Below are 24,148 nucleotides of genomic sequence, written 5' to 3'. Positions count from 1 at the left end.
GTCCCTTCGAGCCAGCTGATCATCTCCAATCATGGCTGATCATCTCCAATCAGTACCCCATTCCTGCCTTCTCCCCATAACCCCTGACTCTGCTATTTTTAAGAGCCCTATCTAACTCTCTCTTGAAAGCATCCAGAGAACCTGCCTCCGCCGCCCTTTGAGGCAGAGAATTCCACAGACTCACCACTCTCTGTGAGAAAAAGTGTTTCCTCATCTCCGTTCTAAATGGCTTACTCCTTATTCTTAAACTGTGGCCCCTGGTTCTGGACTCCCCCAACATCGGGAACATGTTTCCTGCCTCTAGCGTGTCCAAGCCCTTAACAATCTTATATGTTTCAATGAGATGCCCTCTCATCCTTCTAAACTCCAGAGTCTACAAGCTCTGTTGCTCCATTCTCTCAGCATATGACAGTCCCGCCATCTCGGGAATTAACCTTGTAAACCTACGCTGCACTCCCTCAATAGCAAGAATGTCCTTCCTCAAATTAGGGTTATTCAATGATTCCATGATTTTCAGCTCAAACATACCTTCTGAAATTTGAATTGATCTTAATTTACATGAAAATATTCTTCTTACCATTCCTAAAATCACTTTTTATTGTGTTCAATCTGTGTCTCCTTGTGCTTTTCTAACAGGCTAAGTTAACACAGCGTATTGATTCATTTGATCAGCATTACCTTTGCCCTTTTTTAAAATAAACGAGTGAAATGCAATTTAGGACAGCTACAGACAAGATTATATTCTGTTTTCAAATGGTTACTTGCCAATAGAATTTTGATTGATCAATACAGCAATTAATGTCAATGAGTTCAAATTTCAGCCCAGCTTTGACCTTCCATGTCCAAATCCAGGCACCAAATAATTTATATTTCGCAAGATTAATCTGCTCAGTTTACATTGCTGTGCTCCACTTTTACAAACTTTGATGTGTGTTATATTTCCAGACCTAAGTTATATGCTGAATGAGTGGCACTCCCTTTGGAATAGACAGGGGGTATTCCAGTGATATATTCTGGATAGAATTATATGCAAATCATTAAAGCTCACTCTGAATATGTTTATTTTGACTAATTTCTCTTTCTGCACCATCCTCCACCGGACCAATATTTCTCATGTTAAATTCTTAAAATTCGACCAGAACCTCACATTCCTTGTGCACGTGACAATAAACTTGAACTTGCAAATGTTTAATCACTCCATCAAATTTCTGTTGAGTTATTTCATGCAATTATCAAAGTAACATTAAAAATGTGAGACTTTCTTTTACTCAAGCATTCTATGAATTGCTCATTATAAATTCCGTTAAATCAAATAACGAAAGGGACAGACAGCACTAAATCTTAAAATTATTTAACAGGAAGTAATTTCATGCACTATTGCAAATGTTACTCCACAAAATGGTAAACTGCAGTTTATTTCACTACTGCAGGTTCGGTTACGTGTGCTCCTGAATTGTTCCAATGTCGCAATTCTCGTGTTTGTCTCCCAAAATATTGGTTGTGTGATGGGGATAAAGATTGTCCAGATGGAAGCGATGAACTCTCCACAGCTGGTTGCAGTAAGTAATGTTGGTCATTTCAGATAAAAACTAACAATGGTTATGCAGTGAGGCTTGTGGTCAGCAGAATGTTAAGCCGTGAATATATTTGACTACATTGCCCAAAAGGACTGAGTGAATTATGTACTACAACATGATACAGCCATTGTGTTTGCATGTCATTGATCTGAAGTTTTAAGTCCAAGATTGGTGCTTCATCTGCAGTTTATTTTCAGTGATTTTTGTTATTGTTTCAGATTTCCACCATTTTTCTTTGTGGTTAATACATTAATAGATTTATTGTTGTGTCACATTGTGTAAAATATTTATTTACAGCTTAGTTCAATTCTGATTCAAGATTGAAAATGTTAGAAGTTAAGTTGTAAACCACTTAACAATTTGAAGATACTGTATTGGGCGGACATTTCAGGCTTTGTTTGGGTTAAGGATTTTCAATCCATGGAGTAGATTTATAACTAGCTACCTAGGTGTAAATGTTCTGTAGTGTGTTATTTGCACTTTGTAGAAGCAATGGAAATCAATGACGTTTAAAATCAGATGGGTCCTGAATTCTCAGCAGTTTTGTAATGTTCCCCATCAGTAAGTTGAATATTTTCCATCTTGTCTAATATTGATTAAATACTTCTATCCAGTTTGCCTCTGTACCCAATTCAAAGTACGTTAAAAGTTTCACAAACCAAGCACATGCACAAGAAATTAAGTCTAGCAGAGAATTTCATGAGCTAGCAGTAGTTTATTACATGAATGATAATATTATTCTTTCATGGAATCAAGCATTGAGGTTCTTGAATAGATGTTATGAAACGACAGAGCCTTGAAGCAATTTTAGAAAATGTGGTACTAGTGCCTGGTACTGTGACAATATTTCCACAACATTTTCTGAACTGGCCCTTTACATAGATTACATGAAAGTGTTATGGTAAGGTTGGGGAATTGGCTTGTCATCTCAACAGTAAAATAACATCTCCAACAATACTATGTTTCCACAAAATTGCACGAGTATGTGATATGAAATTTCTGCTGATCTGAAGCTTCACTGTAATTAACTCTGGACTGTGACAAGGGCCAATAATATTGATGTAATACACTATTTCTGAGGGATTTTCTGCCATGTGGCAAGATTATTTTTTCATATTTGTGAGCTGACATGTTTAAAATATATTCAGTCATAATATAAATCATGATTAATTATTTTTCTTCTGGATGAAATCGTGTGATTATGATGACTGCATTTGAAAACAAAACTATTGATTTCAGTAATGGGGCCCTACCACTAAAATCTTCAACTTGTGTAATAACCATTACATACACTTATCAATTTCAATTTCATCCAGTGTTTCTCCTTATTCTAGCGCATAACAGCACATGCGATAACAAAGCCTTCAGGTGTAAGAACACATTGTGTGTTCCACAATATTTTGTGTGTGATCATGATGATGATTGTGGGGATGGATCCGATGAACATCCAGAGTGTGGTAGGTATAAAATATTCTTCATATCAAAATATGAGAGTAATTATTTTTAACTGGTGTGTTTAACTCGTATCAATATTGGCATTACATAATATAATCAGGGTTGCTGTATTTCCATGATCTATTGAAATCAGGTTTACTATCTATAGCATCCCTTTTGTTCATACAAATATTAATATTATTTTACTTAAACAGCTGATTGGATTGGAAGCCCAAATTAAGAATATATGTCATAATGTTGATTGGTTTAAACATTCTTACACATGAATGTCAGCATTTAAATGGCAGCCCACCCAACAAAGGCCATAATGTATGAATTTCTAGTGAGAGGAAATGATTGAAAATGTATTAATTTCATGCTAGAATATGCATTGATGAATGTTTTTCTTTTTTTAGATGGCATTTTTCCTCTCATTTCCGCAGACCTACAGTAACTCTTGATCTTCCCCGTTCACTAAATCATTCTGATCCTTTCAATATCTCCATCCTCATGCCATTAGTGTAAACATTCGGTTTAATGAAAGTGGAGTCAATGTTAAAATTAGCTATAAAATATCTCTTAAATGTAAACCTTTTCCACACAATACTAATTGAAAAATAATCAACCACTGATGACAATTACTCCCAAGTTCTCTGACACATCATTGACGTTTTAAAAGTTAAAACAGAAGTAAAACAATGTTCAGCTATACATTTTTGGTTTCTAAAAACAATGCCTTGTTTCTAATGGTAAAATAGTGAAGAAAATGAGGCACATGGGAAAATATGATTCCTTAAAGTAATATTTTCTTAAAGTAATCCAGTAATCCAGTTATAAACATAAAAATATGTTGTCTCAGAAAGCAAATTATTTAAGTAACTAAAATTTAAAATGTTATCTGAGACATTTGCAAATTTCAAATATTGGTCAATGATTATGTTCATTTTAGGTTGATTTTGCTTGCCCTGATTGAAGGAAAACACGCAAAATACAGTGTTTATTTTTTCTCAGAAGAACACGGAAAAGTTTAATTTGATGGGGCACATCTACATCTGAAAAATATATACTGTACAGGCTGCATGTTTGACGGTTCCCTTTGCTTAGAGTTTTCTTTACAAAGCACAAATCAAATATTTCAATAACAGCTTCAAATTTTAATTAAAATGAAAAAAAAATTCCACGTCTTCACTAATGCAAAATTTAGCAAATGAGTACAAAGATCAGTACTTTTTGTCATTATCGCAATAATATAACACAGTCAGCCTTCGGAGTTTAGAAAGAACAGGGATTTTACTAACATGCCAGTTTCTTAAACTCGTGTGTTTGCTACATGTTTTATCTGAGGGAATATAAAATGTGTGGGAGAAACATTATCATTTCTGGTCTTGAGAACCTGATGGATGATTATCAGAAAGGCCAATGACAAATTACACTGTGGTTTAATTGTCTGAAGTAAAATTTCTATTAAATACCAGAGCTCAAAGGTCAAAGATATCAATCACGTTCATTGCGTTAAAACATGTATGTTGACAGGATAACAGACATAAATTTACAATTCTTTACATTTTGCAAGACTCTTAACTGCTTTGGGAAATCAGGTCAAATAGTCTGAAGTAAATAATATCCAATATTTAAACATTTAAATGAAACAAAATGCGTTTCATGGGATATTTCTTTGCAGTAACCATCATTGCCCTCTCTCCTCCCCCACCCCCCATCAAGTGTTTTCACTCTATACACTTCCAATGAAGGGTGTTCCACGTGAACCATTACCTCTGTTTCCCTTTCCTCAGATGATACTGGACTTTACTACGTGTTTCCAGCAATTTTACTTTCATTTGCATTCATATGAATTTGTAATATTTGAATATAACCATATAACCATTACAGCATGGAAACAGGCCATCTCTGTCCTTCTAGTCCGTGCCAAACACTTACTCTCACCTAGTCCACCTGCACTCAGACCATAACCCTCCATTCCTTTCCCGTCCATATACCTATCCAATTTATTTTGAAATGATAAAATCAAACCTGCCTCCACCACCTTCCACTGGAAGCTCATTCCACACAGCTACCACCCTCTGAGTAAAGAAGTTCCCCCTCATGTTACCCCAAAACTTCTGTCCCTTAATTCTCAAATCATGTCCTCTTGTTTGAATCTTCCATACTCTCAATGGAAAAAGCTTATCCACGTCAACTCTGTCTATCCCTCTCATCATTTTAAAGACCTCTATCAAGTCCCCCCTTAACCTTCTGCGCTCCAAAGAATAAAGACCTAACTTGTTCAACCTTTCTCTGTAACTTAGTTGCTGAAACCCAGGCAACATTCTAGTAAGTCTCCTCTGTACTCTCTCTATTTTGTTGACATCTTTCTTATAATTTGCCGACTAAAATTGTACACCATACTCCAGAATTGGCCTCACCAATGCCTTGTACAATTTTAACATTACATCCCAACTTCAATACTCAATGCTCTGATTTATAAAGGCCAGCACACCAAAAGCTTTCTTTACCACCCTATCTACATGAGGTTCCACCTTCAGGGAACTATGCACAGTTATTCCTAGATCCTGCTGTTCATTAATATATTAATATTCCTTTTCATTATATTAAAATTCACAGAAAATAGAACATTAAATACTTATAACAGTAATTTGAGCTTAGGAACATGAAAGGGATGATCTCCTTGTTGGGTGTGTACTATAGACCCCTGAATAGTCAATGGGATTTAGAAGAACAAATAGGCCAGGAGATTGCAGATTGCTGCAGGTTAAAATAAGGTTGTTGTAGTAGGGCATTTTAACTTTCCCAATTTTGACTGGGAATATCATAGTGTGAAGGGTTTAAATGGTGTGCAATTCCTAAAACGTGTTCAGGAGAATTTTCTCAAGCAGTATACAGAGGGCCCCCACATGTGAGAGGGCAACACTAGATCTAATATTGGGAAATTGGGAAGGACAAGTTAATGAAGTGTTGGTGGCAGAGTCTTTTGGGACCAGTGACCACAGTTTGATTAGGTTTAAGATATATTTTTGGATAGGGACAGAGAGGGCCCAGGTGTTAAAATGCTCAACTGGGGTAAGGCTAACTTTGAGGGCATGAGAAAAGGTCTCGCTCAAGTTGACTGGAGCAGGTTATTTGAGGGGAAAGGAACATCAGCCAAGTAGGACACAAAATGCTGGAGGAACTCAGAGGGACCCTTCTTCAGTCTGGTTAGGAATTAAGGAAATGAGAAATATACAGTGATGTCAAGAGATAAAGAACAGTGAATGAAAGATATGCAAATAAATAACAATGATAAAGGAATCAGGCCATTGTAAGTTGTTTGTGAGGTGAAAATGAGAAGCTAGTGTGACTTGGGTGGAGGAGGGATAGAGAAATAGAGGGAACACCAGGGCTACCTGAGTGAGAGAAATCAATATTCATACCACTGGGCTGTAAGCTGCCCAAGCAAAATATGACATGCTGTTCCTCCAATTTGCGTTTAGCCTCACTCTGACAATGGAGGTGACCGAGGACAGAAAGATATGTGTAAGAATGGGAAGGAGAATTAAAGTGTCCAGCAACCATGAGATCAGGTTGGTTCACGCAAGCTCAGTGAAGGTGTTCTGCCAAATGATTGTCCAGTCTGCGTTTGATCTCGCCGATGTATAAGAGTCCATCTTGAACAAGGACATTGTGGGAAACTAGAGAGGAAATTGCGGGAGCCCTGGTTGAAATTTACGAGTTGTGCTTAAATATAGGAGAGGTGCCAGAAGATTGGATGGTGGCAAATGTTGTGCCTCTATTCAAGAAGGGCTGCAGGGAAACTGCTGGGAACTATAGGCCGGTGAGCTTAACATTTGTAGTTGGGAAAGTTACTAGAGAGTATTCTGAGAGATAGGTTATACAGGCATTTAGATAGGCAAGAGCTGATTAGTGATAGTCAGCATGGTTTTATATGTGGGAGGCCATGTCTCACAAATCTGATTGAGTTTTTTGAAGTCGTGACCAAAAAGGTGAATGAGGGCAGCGCTGTAGATGTTGTATCCATCCATTTCAGAAAGGCATTCGACAAGGTTCCACATGGTAGGCTGCTCTGGAAGGTTAGATTGCATGGGATCCAAGGAGTGATAGCTGAATGGATAACAAATTGGCTTCATGGAAGGAAACAGAGGGTGATGGTGGAAGGTTGCTTTTCGGACTGGGCGACTGTGACTAGTGTGTGCCTCATGATTTGTTGCTGGGCCCATTACTGTTTGTCATCTACATCAATGATTAGGATGAGAACCTACAAGGAAACATTAGCAAGTTTAACAAGGGCAGGACCAATACAGTGAATGGTAGGCGTCTGGGGAATGTTGTAGACCAGAGGGATCTGGGAGTGCAGGCGCATGGTTCCTTGAAGGTCGAGCCGCAGGTAGATAATGTGGTCCAAAAGGTTTTTGGCACATTGGCCTTCATCAGTCAGAGTATTGAGTAGTCAAGTCAAGTCAAGTCAAGAGAGTTTATTGTCATGTGTCCAAGATAGGACAATGACATTCTTGCTTGCTGCAGCACAACAGAATATTGTAAGCAAAAATACAGAACAGTTCAGTTCAATATACACATAAATAAGCAGATAAAGTGCAATAGGCTGTTACAGTTCAGAATCTGTTTGATGGCGAGTTTAATAGCCTGATGGCTGTGGGTCATATTGCAGTTGTATAAGAAGTTGGTGAGACCGTGTTTAGAATATTGTGTTCAGTTCTTGGCTCCACATTATAGGAAAGATATTGTCAGGCTTGAAAGGCATCAGATAAAATTTATGAGGATGAGGACCAGAGGGTCTGAGTTATAGGGAGTGGTTGAGTAGGCTAGGCATCTATTCCTTGGAGTGCAGGATGAGGGGTGATCTTATAGAGGTGTATAAAATCATGAGAGGAATCGATCGGGTTGATGCCCAGAATCTCTTGCCCAGAGTAGGGGAATCGAGGACCAGAGAACATAGGTCCAAGGTGAATGGGAAAAGATTTAATAGGAATCTAAGGGGTAACTTTTCACACAAAGGGTGGCGGGTGTATGGAACAAGCTGCCAGAAGATGTAGTTGAGGCTAAGACTATCCCAACGTTTAAGATTCATTAGACAGGTACATGGATAGGACAGGTTTGGATATGGACCAGGCGCAGGCAGTTGGAACTAGTGCTGCGGGAACATGTTGGCTGGTATGGGCAAGTTGGGCCGAATGGCCTGTTTCCACACTCTATCACTATGACTCTATAACTATTCATTTATACTTATTTTAGCAAGGAAATTATACGTTTTTGTACTTTTTTTCCACAATGGGACTTTCCAAACAAGTTTGTCCAGTAAATATGCCTTCTGGTAGTATTCAATTATATTTCATCTTGATGTCACCTCAGAATCCATGAGGAAGGAAATTGTTCTTCTTTCTGACTCATAGGACCTGAAATAGGAAAACATCGTGGAGCTGAAAATATAAAGAGCTGTTGGAATGGATTCCATGCTTGAATGAACTTAATGAATTTGTTGATAAAGTAATAGAAAGAGAGAAGAAAAGCTTTGTAATTGATGCAGTGGCTCAAGTTTCTCTGAGATAGATGAGCCACCCACATTCCTCGCTTCCCCTGCTGAATCCTCAAAGACTGAACTTGCTGGACCAGGTAGTGCGAGATGAAAACCCCAATCAGAAACCAGGCCTTGATGAATGTCCCAATGGTATGACAAAATCAAGACCCAGCCACAAAAAGGTTCTGCACAGAGGGATCTTAGGGTCCAAGTCTACAGCTCCTTGAAAGCGGCAACATAAAAAGATAGAGTGATGAAGTAGCTGTATCGTATGCTTGCCTTCATTGGTCGGGGCATTGACTTAAGAGTCAGGAAATCATGATCTAGTTTTATCGGGCTTTGCTTCGGCTGCATCTGGATTATTCTGTGGAGTTTTGGTTGCTTAATTATAGGAAAAATGTGAAGGCTTTGGAGAGGGCGCAAAAGAGGCTTGCCAGAATGTCGCCTAGATTAGAAGGTATTGGCTACAAGGAGAGGTTAAACAAACTTGAATTGTTTTCTCTGGAGCATTAGGGGCTGAAGGGAAACATAGAAGTATATCCAATTATGAAAGACATACTGTAGATAGGGTAGATATTCAGAGCCTTTTTCTTAGTGTGGTAATGTCAAATATTACAAGGCATTGCTTTAAGGAGAGAGAGGGAAAGTTTAAAGGAGATGTGCTGGGCAAGCTTTTTATGCAGAGGTTGGTGGGTGCCTGGAACACACTGCAGGGCTGCAGGTGGTAACTGATAAGATAATGGTGTATATAGAGGCTTTTGGATAGGCACATGGAATAGTGGGATCGGATCATATGCAGGCAGACAAGATTTGTTGAAATTGACAGCATGGATGTTATGGATGAATAGCCTGTTTAAGAAAGCTACACTGTGTTACACTGTTCCATGTTCTATGAAGCAACCAAAAACAGAAAAGTCAGAATGAATGTGTGGTAGAGAATTAAAATGACAGGTGAATAGCAGGTCGGGAAAGCCCTTATGGACTGAAATGAGGTGTTCTGCAAAGCTCTTACCCAATCTATTTAGTTTCTCAGGTATAGAGTAGAGTGGACAGAAAGCAGAGATATGACGGAACATGTCACAATCCATTCCTCTAAACATTGTCCCCACCCATACTCATCTAACCCAGCTCCACTGGAAAAGTGATGAGGTGGCAAATCATGGGCACAACATGTAAGATTTTTCAAATGATATTTATTACAATTAAAGCCTAAGAGAAAACGTTACTTCAGTTGCAGTAATGGATGATAATTTTTGTGTGATGGTGAATTTTTAGAATACAAAACCTGCGAGTCATATGAGTTTCGTTGTGCCGATGGAAGATGCCTTTCGGATGCAGACTGGGAATGTGATGGAGATTTTGACTGTCTTGACCATTCAGACGAAGCACCCAAAAATCCCAAGTGCTCAGGAACAGGTGGAGTACTTTCTAATTCTGTGTTTATGGTTCATGATCAGTGACTGCTGAGTAATCCATCAATTGACTGAATTGTATATATGCATAAATTTATATGTATCACACTGCATAACATATTCAACATAAAGTCACAGTTGAACTATGAATGTTATGATAATTATGTTAAATACTAATTCTGCCTCAGTTTGTACTGGTCTGGATTTTGTATGCACCAATGGATGAACTTAACATTCATTACACAGATCACAGGCATTATGTAGGAATGTTTTAGAATTTATTTCCAACATCATGGTTGAGCCTTAAAGTCTGACATATTTAGAGAGAGTAGGAAATACGTGTTTCTTCTATTAATTAGAATGGAGAATTCTACCTGGAAGGTGTAGCATCTAAAAGGAAATCTAAACTTGATGTTTCATTGATTCTAACATCATAAAAAGAAAACACAACTGAAAACTAAACTGTGAAAGAAAAATAGGCTTGGTGGGCCTCTGAGGAGATCAAGAAAAAAAGTTTAAAAAAAAATTAAAGTCCCATGATAAATAAGTTCTAAATTAATGTGACACCACATTTGTAAAGTAGAATATTAACTGTTGGCAAGATTGCCTAACAGTAAATTAAGGCTTATTGTGTTATATATTCAAATGAAAGCAAGTTTGAATGTTTCCAGACACATTAGTGAATGAGCTCAGCAACTTCACGGATGTTGGTGTCAGATCAAAAGCAAGTTAATTGTGTGGTAAAAAGCTTTGGATTTCCATGTTTGATTGGAACTCCTGCACTTTGACTTGATTGTAACCAAGGCCTCAGTGCAGTGGCTTGAGAGATAGGTCACTGACATCGGTTCACTCATCATGCCATGTATTTGGAGGATTTTTCAGAGACAGCATTTGTGTCATTTGTCAGTGCCTTGAGGTGCTGGCATCGAAGGTGAATAATATAGTTGTACCGGCTCTCCAATAATATCTAAAGATGACGCCTACATTTTGTTTTGTTTGCGATTAACAGACCCTTCATAAGTGATCACATTTGAATTGCCAAGCACACCATTCTAGACAGTCATGTTAGCTAAATTATTTAGTTCACAATTTATTTGTTTATTTAATTTCAGTTTTTTGTTTAATCTGAATGTAATTTCCTATTTCCTGTCCACATTCTTTGTTAGGCTGAAATTTTAAGAAAAGGAATAGGATCAGGTTTTTCAAACTGTTGCCCACACTGCCAAGGACTACATTGTTGTTACTGCCTCAACTCATAAACCTGTGTTGTATCAAGGTCTCTCAGTCAGAGCAGCTTAGACTAGTCAGAATATTTATCCACAAAATGTGACTGTGTTCATGCTCTCAGATCCTTCCATGACGGATTTCAAATATCAATTGTGTATGAGATAACTGATAGGTGAGATGAAATAGAAAGATAAATAGCTATTCTGACTCGCTATTAAAGTATGCCTTCATATGATGGGTTATACATCAGCCTTGGTAGAAACCAAGGGATGGTCACCCACCATTTCCCTCAGGTAATGAACCGTGATACAGGAGGTTTAATTAAATTTATAAACACAAAGAAAGCAACAGGTGAACTATCAATCAACTAATGTGATCGCAAATACTGGCCGATCAATTGATTATTTTCAGTTGATTAAAGTATCAATCGAGACGATTCAATGGTAACAGCAAACACGGTCATGACTCAGTTATGAATCTACCTCAGAAATCTAACTTAAGACCAACAAATCCATCTCCATTAGCTTTCGATATAATTTAGTAAAAGACTTTCCACGGCTGCCAGGTTATCTCTCTTATTTAAGTTAGAATTAAGGTGTTTAATTTATTTCAAATGATCATGAATTATTTGAACTCGCTTCTTCAAAGGGCAGCTGAGGCAGAAACTGGAATACATATAAGGCAAAAGTAAATAGGTATTTTATAGATAAGGAGGTGAAAGATTACTGAGGTAGTCACGAGTGCAGTGTTGAATCTGGAATGAAGTTGAGGAGCTGTGTGGCTTACTACTGCTTCTAATTTGTGTGTGTTGTTGAATTTCTTTCCCTTTCTTTCCTATTCTCTTTTTAATTTGAAGGCAACATTTCCACCATAAGCCAGGCTTTGATGGAGATTTTAGATACCATTATAATTGGATATTTTCGGCAAACGTACTTAGTTCAATATTTGCCCAACATTTATAAAAATCACAAATGACCGATCCAACACTGATCCTTGTGGGACACTGCTGCTTCCAGACCTCGACTTCAAATAATACCCCTTCACCACTACCCTCTATATTACATGCCAAGCCAATTTTGAATCCAATTTACCAAATCTCAGTGGATCCCATGTGCCTTATGCCCCTGTCCCACTTAGGAAACCTGTACGAAAACCTCTGGAGACTTTGCGCCCCACCCAAGGTTTCCGTGCGGTTCCCGGAGGTTTTTGTCAGTCTCCCTAATGGTTGAAAGTGGTTTCCGCTTCTTCTATGTTCCAGCGATTATTTCAAAAAATTCAAAACCAGCTGCGACTAAAAATAGGTTGCCGTTTTAAAAATCGGTAATTGTTTAGTAGGAGCCGGTTGTGATGCTACATGAAGGTGGTTGCCGGAAGTTGCAGGTGGTTGCCGGAGGTTGCAGGTAGTGGAAGGTAAGACCACTAGAAGGTAAGACCTTTCACTACCTGCAACCTCCAGCAACCACCTTCAACTAGCATCGCAACCGGCTTCGACTAAAAAATTACCGATTTTTTAAACGGCAACCTATTTTTAGTCGCAGCCGGTTTTGAATTCTTTGAAATAATCGGCAAAACATGGAAGAAGCGGAAACCACTTTCGACCATTAGGGAGACTGACAAAAACCTCCGGGAACCTCCGGGAACCGCAGGGAAACCTTGGGTGGGGCGCAAAGTCTCCAGAGGTTTCCGTTCAGGTTTCCTAAGTGGGACAGGGGCATCAATCTTCTGAATTGGCCTACCATGAAGGATCTTGGTGAATCTTTTACTGAAGTCGACATAGTACAACATTCATTACCCTACTCTCATCAATCATCTTTGCAACTTCTTCAAGTTTGTAACTCTTGATTTCCCTGCACAAAGCCATGTTGACAATCACTAATAAATATCACTAATAAAGCCCCTCTCTTAGTTCTCTTGATAAACTGGTCTGAAGGCCCTAACCATCTCCATGTTCTCCAAGAGCCCCAACACCTCCTCCCATTTAATATCATGATGCCCAAGAATATCAGGTACCCTTTCCTGAATTCACTTTCCTCCATTTCCTCATTCTTGGTGAATACCTATGCAAAGTATTAATTTATTATCTCACACATTCCCTTTGGCAGCAGGTACAAATTCCCTCCTTTGTCCTTGAGCCGTGCTACACTTCCCCTAACTACCATCTTGTTTTTAATGTATTTATAAAATGCATTCAATTTTTCCTTAATCCAACTCAACAAGGACATTTCATGGCCCCATGTAGCCCCCCCTCATCACATTTAGGGTTCTTCCTGTTTCTGTTCTATTCATCAAGGGATCTGTCTGATTTCATCTTTCTAAACCTTACATAACCTTGTTTTATCTTTCTGACTAAATCTGCAACATCTTTCATCATCCAAGGTTCCTTCTAATAATTGGTTTTCCTGAGAAGTCTCTTCAGTGTGCTTTTTCACCATTAGCCTTGGTAACAACTGGATTAACTGACCACGACCAGGTCAAAGTTTAAATCCTGTATGGTCCAATTCTTGATTCTCAGAGTCCTGAAATCAATGTTGAAATGAAAAGCTAATCTTATATTTTGGTCAATTATCTGGCCTTTATTATATTTTTATGATTTTTTTTTGACCTAGCCATGTAAAAATGCTGTGCTTCTCTGAATATAGCAGTAACTTTGTTTTACTGCTACTTAATTGGATGGAAAGTGCTTTGGTTTTCTCCAAGATTGTGGAAAAATACATATTTTTCTTTTCATCAACGAGGCAGAAGTAAAATAGTGGAACTATAGCTTGTCTGTTGAAATTGAATAGCGCCACAGTGGAGTAAATCACATTTGTGTGACTTGATCAGAATATTTCAATACTTTTGTTTATTTTTTTTGATCACTCAATCACTATTGTGCACAAAATAACTTATGCAGTACCGACTTAATTTCAGTGTGACTAAGTGGTATCCATTACATGTATTCATGCATTGTCATTAATGCCTGCTTTAAACAAGCCAAAATGTTCATCATGTGAATTGGAAACAGCAGGAATCACAACACATAGCTGCAATTCCCGTACTGTTTTATTGCGCCTTGGGTGGGGCGCAAAGTCTCCAGAGGTTTCCGTTCAGGTTTCCTAAGTGGGACAGGGGCATCAATCTTCTGAATTGGCCTACCATGAAGGATCTTGGTGAATCTTTTACTGAAGTCGACATAGTACAACATTCATTACCCTACTCTCATCAATCATCTTTGCCACTTCCTCAAGTTTGTAACTCTTGATTTCCCTGCACAAAGCCATGTTGACTATCACTAATAAATATCACTAATAAAGCCCCTCTCTTAGTTCTCTTGATAAACTGGTCTGAAGGCCCTAACCATCTCCATGTTCTCCAAGAGCCCCAACACCTCCTCCCATTTAATATCATGATGCCCAAGAATATCAGGTACCCTTTCCTGAATTCACTTTCCTCCATTTCCTCATTCTTGGTGAATACCTATGCAAAGTATTAATTTATTATCTCACACATTCCCTTTGGCAGCAGGTACAAATTCCCTCCTTTGTCCTTGCGCAGTGCTACACTTCCCCTAACTACCATCTTGTTTTTAATGTATTTATAAAATGCATTCAATTTTTCCTTAATCCAACTCAACAAGGGCATTTCATGGCCCCATGTAGCCCTCCCTCATCACATTTAGGGTTCTTCCTGTTTCTGTTCTATTCATCAAGGGATCTGTCTGATTTCATCTTTCTAAACCTTACATGACCTTGTTTTATCTTTCTGACTAAATCTGCAACATCTTTCATCATCCAAGGTTCCTTCTAATAATTGGTTTTCCTGAGAAGCCTCTTCAGTGTGCTTTTTCACCATTAGCCTTGGTCACAACTGGATTAACTGACCACGATCAGGTCAAAGTTTAAATCCTGTATGGTCCAATTCTTGATTCTCAGAGTCCAGTAATCAATGTTGAAATGAAAAGCTAATCTTATATTTTGGTCAATTATCTGGCCTTTATTATATTTTTATGATTTTTTTTTGGACCTAGCCATGTAAAAATGCTGTGCTTCTCTGAATATAGCAGTAACTTTGTTTTATATGTACTTAATTGGATGGAAAGTGCTTTGGTTTTCTCCAAGATTGTGGAACAATACATATTTTTCTTTTCATCAATGAGGCAGAAGTAAAATAGTGAAACTATAGCTTGTCTGTTGAAATTGAACAGTGCCACAGTGGAGTAAATCACATTTGTGTGACTTGATCAGAATATTTCAATACTTTTGTTTATTTTTTTTGATCACTCAATCACTATTGTGCACAAAATAACTTATGCAGTACCGACTTAATTTCAGTGTGACTAAGTGGTATCCATTACATGTATTCATGCATTGTCATTAATGCCTGCTTTAAACAAGCCAAAATGTTCATCATGTGAATTGGAAACAGCAGGAATCACAACACATAGCTGCAATTCCCGTACTGTTTTATTGCGCCTCCTGTGTTGATTTTTCTGTAATGTTGCCTCTCCTGTCACCATAAATTGCAATTTAAGTACCTTCTAATTTTTATTTTCTCCATCTTCAGCTGCTTTCCTTGCTTTCATTTAATAATGTTCAGGCTTGTTATTTTTTCTTTCTAATAGTGTATAATAAATTATAAGAGAGTACCCATAAAAAAAGATTTAAGTTCTCTGTGTAGGAAAGAACTGCAGATGCTGGCTTAAACCGAAGAGAGGGGTCTTGACCCAAAACACACCTATTCCTATTCTCCAGAGATGCTGCCAGACCCGTTGAGTTACCCCAGCTATTTGTGTCTACCTTGAATTTAAGTACTCAATTAATTGACGGTCATAAGTCAAAATAAAGAACTCTTAGAAAAATCGAGCGACATATGTCAGCTTCCTGTGTACCGAGGTAGATAGAAAAGTGTTGTGTTTCATGCTATGCAATCAAATTATATAATGCTATACAAAAATATAATCGAATTAAACTCAAGTGCGGCACAGTGGCGCAGCGCTATAGTTGCTGCCTTACAGGGCCAGAGACCCGGATTCGATCCTGACCATGGATGCTGTCTGTACAGAGTGTGTACATCCTCCCTGTGACCACGTGGGTTTTCTCCATGTTTCTTCCCATACTCCAAAGCAATAGGTTTATTCAAAGACTCCAAGGAGTATTCCCATACTCCAAAGATGTGCAGGTTTGTAGGTTAATTGGCTTTGGTAAGAATTGCTGGTCGGCACGGACTCGGTGGGCCAAAGGGCCTTTTTCTGCGCTGTAACTCTAACGTTTAAAAGTTAGAGTAACAGCAAAATGGAACATACGAAGTGCACAATACAGTTCTTGGGCTACATTTCTGCATTTCCTTAATTGTCCACACACAGTGGTTTATTTTTTCCTTATTGAATCATAGACATCCCCTCAAATTAGTGTCATGAAAAACGGAAAGACCTGAAAAACACAACAAAGATTGTAAGAGATATATATATTCAAATCGACAATATGTGAGATGAAAGGACGCTTTCCAGATATAGAGAGTCAAGAGTCAATTTAATTGTCGTTTGGACCCCTTGAGGTCCAAATGAAATGCCGTTTCTGCAGCCATACATTACAAACAAATAGACCCAAGACACAACATAATTTACATTTTACATAGGGGTGGGAGGGAATGGGTGAGGAGAGAGGGAGATGGAGAGGGGGGAGAGAGGGAATGGAGAGAGAGAAGAGGGACAGGTAGGGGGGAGAGAGGGGGGAGAGGGGGAGGGAGAGAGGGAGGAGGGAGGGGGGAGGGGAGAGGAGGGAGAGGGGGAAGGGGAGAGAGTGGGGGAGAGTGTGGATGGAGGGGAAGAGTGGTAGGGGGCGGGGAAGAGTGGGATGGGAGGGGGAGAGGGGTGGGGAGAGGGGGGTAGAGTGTGGAGAGAGAGAGGGTAGGGGGGGGAGGGGGGAGAGAAGTGGGAGAGTGGGGGGGGGAAGGGGGAGAGGGGTGGGGGGGGGGAGAGGTGGAATAGGGACAGAGGGGGTGGGGGGGGAGAGAGGGGAGGGAGAGGGGGAGGGAGGGGAGGAGTGGGAGAGAGAGGGGGGGGGGGGGGAGGGGTGGGTGGGGTAAGGGAGAGAAGTGGAAGAGTGGGGAGGGATAGGGGGAGTGGTGGAAGAGGGACAGGGGGGTAGGGGCAAGGGGAGAGAAGGGAAGGGGGGGGGGGGTAGAGAAGGAAGGGGGTGGATGAGAGGGATGGGAGGGGGGAGGGGTGAGGTGAGGGAGAGGGGAGGGAGAGAGGTGGTGGGGGAGGGGAGGAGAGAGGGGAGGGGGAGGAGAGGTGCGGGGGAGGGGGGGGAAGAGTGGGGACGGGGAAGGGGGTGGGGGGAGAGGGGGAAGGGGTGGGGGAGGGAAGGGGGGAGAGGGATGGGGTTGGAGAGGGAGGGAGGGGAGAGGGGGGGGAGGGGGAGAGAGGGATGGGGAGGGGGAGAGAGGGGGTGGGGGAGGGGAGGGAGGGGAGGAGGGAGATGGGGGTAAGAGGGAGGGAGGGGGGTAAGGGTGTAGTGTAGTGGAGAGGGGGGGGAAGAGGTTTGGGGAGAGAGAGGAAAAGGGGGTGGGAGAGGGGAAGGGGAGTGGGGGAGAGAGTGATGGGGGTGGGGGAGGGAAGGGGGAGAGGGTAGGGGGGGGGGGAGAGAGGGAGGGGGGGGGAGAAGGGGGGGGGGGGAGTGGGGTGAGGAGAGGGGTGAGAAGATGGGAAGAGTGGGATGGGGAGGGGGAGAGAGGGATGGGGAGGGGGAGAGAGGTGTGGGGGAGGGGTGGGGTAGGGGAGGGAGGGGGGAGAGGGGTGGGGGGAGAGAGGGGAAATAGTGGGGAGGGAGAGTGGAAGGGGGAGGGGTAGGGACGGTCCATCTGTTTCCCATTCCCTATCACCGCCAATCCTCTTTCTCTATTCCCACACACGTGATGACGCACTTCGACACAGGCTGCGGGGGTGGGGGGGAGGGGCTGGGGCTAGTGCTGGGGTTGCTGCAAAGGCATATGTAAATGGATCCATTTCCGATTGGACATTGTGAGCATTGGACATTGTGACATCACACGATTGAACGTTCACCAACATTCTATGGGTGAGAAGACGGGTTTTTTTTTACATTGGGGGGGGGGGGGGGGGGGGGGAGAAGGATTTTATTTTAAAATGTGTACATAACCACAACAAAATTTAATCAGGAGTGGATACTTGGAATGAAAAGTGAAATTTTTACCAAAATGGGAAAAATCTCGGCGATTCTGCATCTGGTGTTGGCGTAGCAACGAATCAAAGGCAGAAAGCCGGCCGGCAGGCAGACGGCAGCCACAGACTTGTATATAATAAAAAATAGTAGATAGATAGATAGATAGATAGATAGATAGATAGATAGATAGATAGATAGATAGATAGATAGATAGATAGATGTAGGGAATGGTAGTGCTGGCTCAAGGGGCTGAATGGCCTACTCCACCTATTTTCTATGTTTCTAAGTTTCTATTTTGTAACATTTTAAAATTAAGTTTGCCTCACTATAAAATATTAAAACACTCATTTATCAAATTTACGAGGCTAACATTTAATTTGGGGAAGAATTTAAAGCTGCATACAAGGCATAGCTGCCTGACTCAACAGGGCACTCCTTATGTTTGTAATGCATAGACTTTGACTTAGTCATGATATTGCATTGATGAGGAGAGCCCAGGGTAAAAATCATGTGAACAAAACTAGGAGGTGAGGAAAGACAAATCCTTACAAGCAGTCGTAACTTTTTTTAATAAAGTAATTTCAAGATAGAGAAGGAGTCAGGCTTCGGTGGAGGTTAGTTTTCTATTCAACCAGCCTGGAGATTTGTACTACACCCTCCTTTGGAATGTCTCGCAGTGGGGCTAATTACAGTGGCTCAGTTACTACTTAAATTTCATTATGGATTATTTTTTAAACTGCTGTGGGAATTTCAGGTGTTGATTTGAAATCACTTGATCCCAAAGCTTTCAGGTTTATGGGCCATCAATATGCCTCCCATGTCAGCAACAGAAACTGAAAATGATTCAGGCATATTGTGTGTAAATTTTATACCCTTGGATCAATTGTAATTCTCTAAAATTGATTGCATTTTATTCTTTGATAAAATCCACATTGTGATAATTTTTTTTTACTATTCGAGAGTAAACTAGTTTATGCAAGTATACATGGTGAAATATTGATTAAAAATGTTCAAAATAGGGCAAAAGTTATGAGATAGTTTTAATTCTTGTAATCCATGGTTATTGAGGCACCTGTAGGTTACCAAAGATAGCTAAAGCAAGTCTTCTGGTTTAGATTTCTTGACTTGATTCTTCTGTGTTTTCAATTTTATCCATATTAGGTTATTGTTTTATTTCAAAAATGGAGGGCAATGGTCTCCGTACATCTACAAGATTATTCTGCATGACATTGAACTTGTAACACTACAGTAAGCATTTTGTTTCCAGCTGGATTTACATCAATTCATAATATGAACAACCAAATTATTTTGTGATTCCATCTGTGGATTTATTTCCCATCCGCAAATGGCCCAGAGAGGATATTGTTGAACTGCTTCATCGCATTCGGAAGTAGCAGGGCTGATGAATGGCTGCGGCTCGCCTGCAGTCCATTTGTCTTTACTTTTTTGTGTTGGTTTTTTTTTCGTTTTGTCTAGTTTTTGTTTTTTAGGTTGTGTTTATGTGGGGGGGGAGGTGGGGGGTTGAAAAGGGGCTTGATGTCTCTCCCTTCGGGGGAATGCGACTTTTTCGTCGTATCCCCCTTCTCCGCCTCCGTCTGTGCTGAGGCCTAATGGCGGAGCTGGCGACCTCGAGACTCTGGAGGCAGAGCCAGTCAGGACTCACCCTGGGCTCGCTCCCGTGAGGGCGGCCCAGCTCGGGGCTGGAACGGCGCTCCCGTGAGGGGCTGTGACACTCCCGTGAGGGCGGCCTGACGAGGGGCTAAGACTCTCCCGTGAGGGGCTGTGGCGCTCCCGTCGGAGCGGCCCATCCCGAGGGTGGAATGGCGCTCCCGTCAGAGCGGCCCAGCTCGAGGGAGGAACGTCACTCCCGTCGGAGCGGCCCAGCTCGAGTGAGGAACGGCACTTACGTGAGGGCGATCTGGCTCGGGGCTGGAACGGTGCTCCGGTGGCTGGGACGGCGTTCTGGCGGCTATGACCTGAGTCCGGGGTTCAGCCGCGGGCCAGCGGCTGCGTCCGCTGGACTGGAGGGCGGCAGCTTCGACCACCCCGGGCCGCGGTGTTTGAGCCGGCCCGTTTGCGGGGTTCGGTGAGCCGCGGGACTGTTTGTACCATCGCCCGGTGGGGAATCGCCTCAGCACAGAGGGAGAAGAGAAGGGAAGAGACTGCAGCCCTAAGATTTTTGCCTCCACCACAGTGAGGAGGTGCTTGGAGGACACACTGTGGTGGATGTTAATTTGTGCTTAGTGTTGTTTATTATTGTATGATTGTATGTATGACTGCAGGCACGAAATTTCATTCAGACCGTAAGGTCTGAATGACAATAAAGGAATTCAATTCAATTCAATTCAATTCAATTGTTTGAGAGGGGAGCACGATTTTGATTCAACAGTCTATGTCAGATGATGCAGGACAGTTGATATCTTATGAGGTGAAGGTAGACACACAATGCTGTAGGAACTCAGCGCGTGAGGCAGCATCTCTGGAGAGAAGGAATGTGCAACGTTTCAGGCTGAGACCCTTATGATTTGGTATGCTTCTAGTTTTAGTCTTTCTGATTAGTAAAGGTCAGACATTTTGCAGGCAATTGAGGAATATTAAGTCTCATCATGGTGTGTTTGAACTATTAGGAGAATCAGCAGTGGCGTCATTCACCAAAAATACCCAGCTTCTAACTGCTCTTGTAGCAATACCATTAATGCAGCTTGTTTAAGTTGCATAGCTCAACATAATTTGTTTAACGACACACAAGATTGAAGAGGATACAATTATGGATATCTCATTGAATGTGATGACCAATTAGCTGGACACTCAATGACTTTTGCTAGACACATATAAAGCATAATGTTACTTTTTGTTCAAATCTGAATGTGATCATGGTTTTTTACTTTGTTATTCATCATCACAAATGGTTATTACAAACAGTAAAACACAAAATCCTGGAGTAACTCATCGGGTCAAACAATATCTCCGGAGGATAGACAATATTTTGGGTCAGGACTCTTCTTCCGCTTTATGTTATGCTCTATTCTGCATGCAGTACAAATAGCTCACACATACCATAAATAGATACAATCAAGTCAAACGTACATGAGGAAAAGCAAAAGCAAAGACACAAGTGCAGAATATAGTTCTCGGTATTGTACTGCGTCAGTTCTATAGACAAAGTCTAATGTTTCAATCAATTCAATCAATCAATCCAGTTTTATTTGTCATTTGTAGGTTAACACAGGGTTAACGGTACAATGAAAGGTGTTTGACAAGAGAACGGGTCACCTCAGCAGTAATATTACAAGGATAAAATAAGATTAAATTGGGTTCAGAAGCCTGATGGCCTGATGGTAAAAACTGTTCTTAAGTCTGGTGGTACTTGCAGCCAAGCTCCTATATCGTCTGCCTGACGGTACAAAGAGAACAGTCTGCGTGCTGGGTGGCTGTGGTTCTTGATGATACTGTGTGCCTTCCGCAGGCACCGCCGGTGGAAAATGTCCTTAATGGCTGGGAAATAGTTGCCAGTGATGTGCTGTGCCGCCTTCACTACTCTCTGTAGTGATTTGTGGCTGTGGGTAGAACAGTTCCCATACCAGACTGTGATGCAGCCTGTCAGCAGTTTGTGGAAGTTTGAGAGAATGCTAGCATTCATGCCAAACTTCCTCAGTCTTCTCAGGAAAAAGAGCCGCTGGCGGGCTTTCTTTGTTATTGTGTCCGTGTGCAGTGTCCAGGAGAGGTCCCCAGTGTTGTGCGCACCGAGGAACTTGAAGCTGCTGACCCTTTCAACCTCAGCATCACCGATGTGGATGGGGAGGTGTCCACTGCCCTGCTGTCTCCTGTAATCCATGATCATCTCTTTAGTTTTGCTGACATTAAGAGAGAGGTTATTTTCCTGGCACCAGCTGTTTAGTGCCTTTACCCCCTCTCTGTAGGCCGTCTCATTGTTGTCTGTGATGAGGCCCAGGATTGTTTTGCGGTCAGCAAACTTTGGGATGATGTTTGAGCTGTGCTTGGCAGTACAGTTGTGCATGAACAGGGAGTACAGGAGAGGACTGAGCACACAGTCCTGTGGTGCGCCTGTGTTGAGGATCGGTGAGGAAGAGGTGCCAATTCTCACCACCTGGGACCTGCCCATCAAGAAGTCGAATATCCAGCCACAGATGGAGGTTTCCAGTCCAAGATCAAGGAGCTTGGGGATGAGTTTTGAGGGAATGATGGTGTTGAATGCCAAGTTAATACAGCACAAAACAGTACAGTGGAACCTAATTTTAGGTGCCAACTATGTAATACCGTAATCCATTCTATGTACAACCTCTAGTTTTATGTTATGAGAAGGAAGTAAGCAAGACAAGAAAAAGAAAACAGTAGAAAGAGGAAAAAGTGGAAAAATAGATGGTAGAGAGTAGAAAAACGTGAAGTGTGTATATAAAAAATAAAAAAGGAAGAGAGAAAGTGGAAAGTAGAAATAGAAGAGAAGGCCCCTTAAAAGAGAATTTTTCAAATCTGTATTCGGAGATGTAGATCTATCCGCGTCATGAACTGAAATCAGCAATCTTTATGGTACCGCTGCATCACATGATTCCAAAAAGTCGATGAAAGGAGACCAACTCCTTAAGAATTGGTAATATTTATCTATTAGTCGGAGTCTCATTTCTTCAAGGCGTGCTATGTCCATCATATTCCCAATCCACATTTTAACAGTTGGTATGGTTGTATTTTTCCAAAATTTAAGTATCAGTTTCTTTCCAATTATTAACCCATAATTAAAAAAAACATTTTGATCTTTATTTAAATTGGTATCTTCTCCTATTATTCCAAATATAATCCATTCCGTTTTGGGTTCTATTCTTGACTTGAAAAGCTTTGTAAATATATCAAATATATCACTCCAAAATTTATTCAACTTTGTACATCCTACAAATGAATGTGTTATATTAGCGTTTTGAAACAAACATTTATCGCATCTGGGAGAGACGTTTGGATAAAATTTATTCAACCTCGTTTTTGAATAATATAGTCTATGTAATAATTTGAATTGAATTAAATTATGTCTTGCATTAATAGAACAGTTATGTGTATTCATCAAATACTTTTCCCATCTATCCTTCGAGATCTTTATCATTAGCTCATGTTCCCAATCTTCCCTTAATGCTTCTGTTGAGGGTGATTCTCTATTTAATATATTATTATAAAAGTATGATATTATTTTTTGTGAATCAGCCTTAATATCCATTGCTTCTTCTAAAGGATCTAAAAATATGGTTTGAAATCTATGTGTATATTTCTTCATAAAGTCACATACCTGTATATATTTAAAATATTGATTATCCTTCAATTTAAATTTTAATTTTAATTGTTGAAATGATAACAGTTTGCCCACTTCATACATATCCCCTACTTTCCTAATCTCCAGTCTATCCCTTTGTTGATATGTGTTGTCGATGAGAGAAGGTTTGAATGCGGGGTTGTTCAATAGCGGGGTTAGTACTGATAAATTATTTAATTTCAAGGATACTTTTATTTGTTTCCAAATTCTTATTATATTGTGAATAATTGGGTTCTTCTTATATATTATACCATTCAATTTTATCGGTGAGAGCAGGATCGTTCCTATATCGTGCGGATAGCACTCCTCTTTCTCCATTCTTATCCACTCCAACTGCTGAGTGGAACTATCCAGCCAGTACATTATGTTCTTAAGGTTACACAGAAAAGCTGGAGAAACTCAGCGGGTGCAGCAGCATCTATGGAGCGAAGGAAATAGGCAACGTTTCGGGCCGAAACCCTTCTTCAGACTGATCA

At 40.6% G+C, this 24,148-nt stretch overlaps 1 protein-coding gene across 1 annotated transcript in view; it reads left to right on the top strand.

Moving 5' to 3' along the window:
• LOC129699151 (low-density lipoprotein receptor-related protein 1-like) overlaps positions 1–24,148 on the top strand; it is an 877,455-nt gene that overhangs the window by 606,450 nt on the left and 246,857 nt on the right. The window contains exons 46-48 of the mRNA XM_055638819.1: positions 1,431–1,559; positions 2,912–3,034; positions 9,835–9,975. Coding sequence (XP_055494794.1) covers positions 1,431–1,559; positions 2,912–3,034; positions 9,835–9,975 — 393 coding nt within the window. The remainder of the gene's footprint in view (positions 1–1,430; positions 1,560–2,911; positions 3,035–9,834; positions 9,976–24,148) is intronic.

The sequence above is a fragment of the Leucoraja erinacea genome, chromosome 7 (genome assembly GCF_028641065.1).
Source record: "Leucoraja erinacea ecotype New England chromosome 7, Leri_hhj_1, whole genome shotgun sequence".
Taxonomy (NCBI): domain Eukaryota; kingdom Metazoa; phylum Chordata; class Chondrichthyes; order Rajiformes; family Rajidae; genus Leucoraja; species Leucoraja erinaceus.
The sequence above is the reverse complement of the archived record's forward strand: the minus strand, read 5'-3'. Positions and strand labels throughout refer to the sequence as shown.